At 60.2% G+C, this 6,000-nt stretch overlaps 1 protein-coding gene across 1 annotated transcript; it reads left to right on the top strand.

Moving 5' to 3' along the window:
* Positions 1-1,911: 1,911 nt before the first annotated feature.
* Positions 1,912-5,123, top strand: LOC120391160 (retinol dehydrogenase 7-like). Its single transcript, XM_039514575.1, has 4 exons — positions 1,912-2,224; positions 2,858-3,116; positions 3,418-3,581; positions 4,202-5,123. Exons 1-4 carry the CDS (start codon positions 1,912-1,914, stop codon positions 4,417-4,419), a joined length of 954 nt encoding a protein of 317 aa, XP_039370509.1. The 3' UTR covers positions 4,420-5,123.
* Positions 5,124-6,000: the final 877 nt, after the last annotated feature.

Consider the following 6,000-nt stretch of genomic DNA (forward strand, 5'->3'; position numbering starts at 1 on the left):
AACTAGCCCAGAGTCCAATGTCCATATTCAGGGTGACTCCAGTCAGTGACTGGGGATCTCAATCTTTGGGGTTTAAGGTTTCCCCCTCTTGAAACCCAAAGCAGCTCCGAGATGAAGCAGGATCGTGTCCCAGGGTGTTTATACATTTCCTGCAGCCTTTCGGCCTGAGAAAACAATCGGCTTAACTCCTTCTCCTAAACATCCTGGCAATTAGCCCAGGGGAATTTATCCATTAAACAGTCAGATACAGGTGACCACAACCTTCAAAGAGACACAGAGACAATAACACTATTTCACTCAAGTATCATCATAAATGTTAATATTCCTTTTTTGATCTTTGAATTAAAACTCTAGCAATAGACAAGTCTTGTTTGCTGACATCACAAGACCTGAGCAAACATCTCCCCTTGAGATCTCTCACAATGCGGCTGCATTTCAAAGCTCTGTTCATTTACAGATCTTCCTAACCAGTTTCTACAGTTCACCCCTGGGTCAGGTCAGCCTGAGTTAATTAACTCTTTCTGGCCCTATATTCAATGAAATATTATTTTACACTCATAACGTCACACAGGGCCCTTACCCATTTGTTTCCAGGACTCCCCCCCCCGCCCCCGCACCCATTTGGGTCTCCTCTCAGTGGCCTGGAGGAAGCAGCTTCCACAAGGATATCAGAACTGGGGGGCTCTTGTGTCGGGTCCTGGTGGGATCTTTTGTGGGTGACCCCCAGGGCAATGACGAGGACAGCGCCAGCCCAGGAAATACCGTACCATCGCTTGCCAGCCGGTCCCTCTCAAGCCGCCCGGCCCCACCGCTGGGGTCCTGGGGCAGCCGGTGGGTTCGGAGCTGGAAGCTGCAGCCAAGAAATGCAGGGCTGGAACCAGTCACTTTAAATCCCAGGCCGGACTTTGTCCAAGCCCAGGGGTCGGCAGCCTTTCAGAAGCGGTGCCCCCCCCGCTCTCTCCTGCGGGAGCAGGAGGCAGAAGCTTGGTACTGCTGGCAGCCAAACTCCCTCCTCCCCCGCTTCTTCCCCCACGTGCTGCCTTCCTGCGCCTCCCCCTCTCCTGCCCTGTGCCCATCAGCTGACAGACCTTGTGAGGGTCTTGTGTGCTGCTGCACCGGGCAGGAGGCAGAGAAGAGGTAGGGACGGACGGGCCCCGGGAAAAGGGGTGGAATCGGGCATATCCCCTCCAGCCCCCTGCCATGATGAGCCGCTCATGGCAGGGGGCTGGGAGCACCCCCACGAGCCGAGCACCCCGTAAACTTTCCCCTCCTGTTGGCTTTTAAACAACCCCCTCCTGGATCCTGGACAGCCCCTGGGAGCGAGACTCAGTTTCCCGCTGTCACCCCTTCCCCGGGGATGTTTTTCCCTTGCCCACTTTGGTGCCATTTTCTTCCCATCACTTTCCTCTTGCCTAACCCGCGTCGGGTTTAGCCGGCGTATTTTCCAGTATGGGACCAGGTCTCCGAGCGACTGATCAGACCGGGCCGTTCTCCAGCGGCCAGGCTCCGAGGGTTCTCTCACTGCGCTTTTCTCTCTCCCTTTTGGGTGTGTCTGTCTGGTTCGGCCCTCCAGGAAATGGGTTTGAACATTAACAACCCCTGCAGCTGCACCCCATCTCAACGAATCTCCGGGGTAGCATGTTTACTGCCATCTAAAAACACCGTCAGACGGGGTAAAGGGAGATGGTTGAAAGGAAAACCTGGCGTATCCCTTTGCATTTTAAAGGCTTGCACAGATTCATCCCTTTTTTCCTCCCCGTGTCTTGAATAAATAGTTACGATTCCTAACGGGGTCTTGGCGGCTGAGAACCCCCGACTAACGTTGACTCTTTAGCACTGTCCCGCCGCAGGGTCACGTTGACAGCAGGGGCTGTTTAACTCCATCGACGGTCAAACAAGCCGCCTGGGAGGATGTGGCTGTACCTGGCCGCCCTGCTGGGGCTGTACTTCCTGCGCCGATGGTACCGGGAGCGGCAGCGCGTCGAGGGCCTCCCGGAGAAATACGTCCTGATCACCGGCTGCGACTCCGGCTTCGGGAACCTGCTGGCCAAGCAGCTAGACGCGCGGGGCCTGCGGGTGCTGGCGGCGTGTCTCACCCAGCCGGGCGCGGAGCAGCTGAGGAAGGCGACGTCGGAGCGGCTGCAGACGGTGATCCTGGACGTCACCCGCAGCGACAGCATCGCCGCGGCCAGCGCCTGGGTGAAGGAACGAGTGGGGGAGAAAGGTGCGGCCTGGACGAGATGCTGGTGGTTATTGCACGGGGCCGGGGCTGGGGCCGTGTCCTGCCCCCTCTGCCTGAGGTCCCGGGAGCCTGGAGCCTGCATTAACGTCCTGCCGACCCTTCGCCCGAGGCTGCAGAGGGGCCGGGGGCGGGGGCAGCGGCTGGCACAATCCCCATGTTTCAAAGTCGTGCTGGCAAAGTGCATCCTCGTGGGGGCGGGTTTTCCCTGCCAGAGCTGGGTGGGGAATTTCCCGCACTCCCCCCCAAACTCCCCGAAGGAGACAGGCAGGTCTGGGCACAGCGACAGGCCAGATTGGCTTTCAGAGCTTGTGTTGTGCTCAGCTGGGGGGGGGGGCAGCCCCATGTGTCCCAGCTTTGCTGCCCCTCGCTACCTGCCCCCGCCCACCTCCTTCCCTGCCCCCCCAGCAGCACAGCGAGGCAGGCGGCCGTGCTCTCGTGCTGGGACTGAGAAGCAGGTCACGTCGGCCTGGCCCGGGACACCAGTGACCGGAGCAGCCCTGGGGCTCTGTAGCAGGGGAGGGCAGGAGGGGATATAGGGCCTGATTCTCCGAGCACCTGGGCCGGGGGGGACTGGGAGACGAGCCACCCCCAAACCCTTCTGTCCCCTCCGCCCAGGGCTCTGGGGCCTGGTGAACAACGCGGGGATCATCATCCCCACGGCCCCCAACGAGTGGCTGACCAAGGACGACTTCGTCAAGGTGCTGAACGTGAACCTGATCGGCCTGATCGAGGTGACCCTCAGCTTCCTGCCCCTGGTGAAGCGAGCCAGGGGCCGGGTCGTCAACATGGCCAGCACGATGGGCCGGCTGGCCATGGCTGGAGGGGGCTACTGCCCGGCCAAGTTCGGGGTGGAGGCGTTCTCCGACAGCCTCCGGTGAGAGCCATTAACAGGCACGTCCGCACTCGCGTCCTCACCGGGGACGGGTTTGGGCCAAGAACCTCGGGGCTCCGGGAGGGTCGGCAAAGCTCTGCCTACGTAGAGCAACCCTCACGGGTCTCCAAACTCCTCCCCACACACACTGCGTCTGGGACCCCCCCATAACCGGACACTCCCCCGTCTCTGCCCCCCAGCACCTTCCCTCACTCCCTTTGCATCCAGCCTTCCCAACTCCATGGGGGGGGGGGTCCTGTGCCTCAGCGGGGGCTTCCGTAGTCACGTCGTCGTTCCGTTCCAGGCGGGAGCTCCTTCCTTTTGGGGTCAAGGTCTGCATCGTAGAGCCGGGCGCCTTCAGGACGCAGATCTTAAATACCCAGCTCATGCAAGACATGATGCAGGAGGTGTGGCGCCGGGTCCCCGCCGAGATCAAAGAGTCGTACGGGCAGCGCTACTTCGACACCTGTGAGTGCGAGGGGGCGAACGGGCCGGGGCTGGCTGCTCCGGGGGGGATTGTAGCCGGATGAGGGCGGGGAATAAACTGAACCCCGCTGATGCTTGGGGCCTGCTGCGCTGCGGCCGGGGTGGGGCTGGAGCTTTCTAGTCCAAAGCCCGGGGGGGGCTCTTCTCCGAAGCCTCCATTGGGCCCAATGGCCCCCACGGCTCTGAAGACGCGGCCAGTGGCGCAGGAAGGGCTGCAGTCCGGTTTCCCAGGGCCAGGCTCATCCTCGCAGGACCGGCTCCTCCCTCGTGCGCTGCCACGCGCCAGGTGCAACGCAGGATCCCGCGCTGATCTGGTAGCAATCCAGAGGCGCCCCATAGCTCCTACATCCCGGGATCTATTCCTGCTTTGCCGGTGGGCGTGTACACGCACCCGCTGTCCGGTGGCTCGAACCACGGTGGCCCTAGAAGCTCCGGACCGTTTCCCCTTCGTTCGGCTCCCGTTTTGAAGCAGGAAGGTCTGATTTCAGTCTCTGCAGCCACTCCGAAGCAGGGGGATGGGGGGGACGACTCACACGCTCCCTTCCCGTTTGTCTTCCCCGCCCCGGGCCTGACTTCGGCCTCGTTTGTATTTCCACATGCAGATTACGAGCAATTCCTACAGCTCATAGCCCCGGCCAGCCCCAACCTCTACCTGGTCACCGACTGCATGGAGCACGGGCTGACGGCCCGCCACCCTCGCACCCGCTACTCCGGGGGCTGGGACGCCAAGCTGTATTTCCTCCCGGTCTCCTACTTGCCAGCCTGGTGCCAAGACTTCCTGCTGACTTTCCGACAGCCCAAACCAGCCCATGGCATCTAGGGGGCGGCGGCGAAACCACCCGGGGGGCCTGTGCGGGGGGGATATTACGGTTGAGATGGCAGCTTCTCGCCGTGTAACTTACTAGCTTTTGGGGTGCAGCACGTTGCTTGGTTTAAAGCCAGCGGGGTGGGACTGATCAGGTGTCGAGAGCCAGGTTGGGTGAGATTTTTAGCGGGGTGGGGGTGGGCAGGGGGGAGTCTGCTGCTTTCGCAGACCAGCTTCTGCTGGGTCCAGCTCATTTTCTGCTTCACTGGAATGCAAGGGGCTTCCCCATGCCGAAGGGGCCCCGGGTGTATGAATCGAAGGGAGGCACAGGAGAGGTCTGGGCTGCTCGGGCGGTTACGGCACTGCGGCAGGATTCAGGGGAGCTGGGGGCCATTCCTGACTTTGCCACAGACTGACTGCACCAATCATTTGCCGTGCCTCAGTTTCCCCATCTGTCGAATGCAGGCAGTACATCTTCCTGGGTTTAAACTGTGAGCTCTTTGGGGCAGGGACTGTCTCTCACTCTGTGTCTGTGCATCACCCAGCACAACGGGACCCTGATCTTGGTGAGGGCCTCCAGGTCCTACCATAATACATGAAACAATCAATCTAATTGCATTGAACTCTGGTAAAATCACTGGTTTCAGGCTCGGGCATGGGGTTGGTAGAGGCCTCTCTGGCCTTTTTTGTTTAGTTGCAGATCCAATAAATTGTTGCAAAAACATTCGTGTAACGGCAGCTTTTCCAGTCCAAAAAAGACCAGGACTGGGGTTGGTCCCAGCCCCGATACATACGTCGGCCGTCGGAAACCTGTCAAGCCAGGCCAGGCCAACGGGTCGGGGCGCCGCTTAACGCTTCCTTCCAGCGCTCGTATTCGTTCCCCCTTGGTTTGTGGCTGGGGGGAAAATCTCTCATAGACTCTTAAGGTCAGAAGGGACCATTATGATCATCTAGTCTGACCTCCTGCACAACGCAGGCCACAGAATCTCACCCACCCGCTCCTGGAACAAGTCCCTAACCTATGGCTGAGTTACTGAAGTCCTCAAATCGGGGTTTGAAGACCTCAAGCTGCTTGCAAATCCCACCAGGTTTCTGGGTACGTCTCTTTTTTCCTTCTTCTCTGTACAACTCCCACTTGATAGGTCAGTGGTAGCTCCCTAAAAGTGGGTGGGCCACCAGCACCCAAACCGTGGCCCCACCTCATGCCACCCCTCCCCCTGAGGCCCTGCCCCCACACTGCCCCGCCCCACCAAGGCCCCCAAGGCCCCACCCCCCGCTCACCCTGCTCCCTCCCGCCTATCGCTCACCCTTACGGCCAGTAAAAAGTGATGGGGCCATGGCCCCCGGCCCCCCAGTTCCGGTGCCCCGACTCCACCATTTACATTAGTTAAACCTGCAAGTGATCCGTGCCCCACGCTGCAGAGGAAGGCGAAACCCCCCCGGGTCTCTGCCAATGAGACCCGGGGGGAAATTCCTTCCCGACCCCAAATCTGCTGATCAGTTGACCCTGAGCATGTGGCCAAGACCCATCAACCAGACACCTGGGGAAGATTCTCTGGTAACTCAGAGCCGTCCCCAGCCAGTGTCCCGTCCCCG

This window comes from Mauremys reevesii, linkage group 25 (genome assembly GCF_016161935.1).
Source record: "Mauremys reevesii isolate NIE-2019 linkage group 25, ASM1616193v1, whole genome shotgun sequence".
Lineage (NCBI taxonomy): Eukaryota > Metazoa > Chordata > Testudines > Geoemydidae > Mauremys > Mauremys reevesii.

Excerpts from the sequence above, each read along its gene's own strand:
- LOC120391160 (XM_039514575.1), top strand. The coding sequence starts at position 1,912 with ATGTGGCTGTACCTGGCCGCCCTGCTGGGGCTGTACTTCCTGCGCCGA. Across the intron at positions 3,117-3,417 it reads GCGTTCTCCGACAGCCTCCG|GCGGGAGCTCCTTCCTTTTG; the intron begins GTGAGAGCCATT and ends GTTCCGTTCCAG. Across the intron at positions 3,582-4,201 it reads GCAGCGCTACTTCGACACCT|ATTACGAGCAATTCCTACAG; the intron begins GTGAGTGCGAGG and ends TTCCACATGCAG.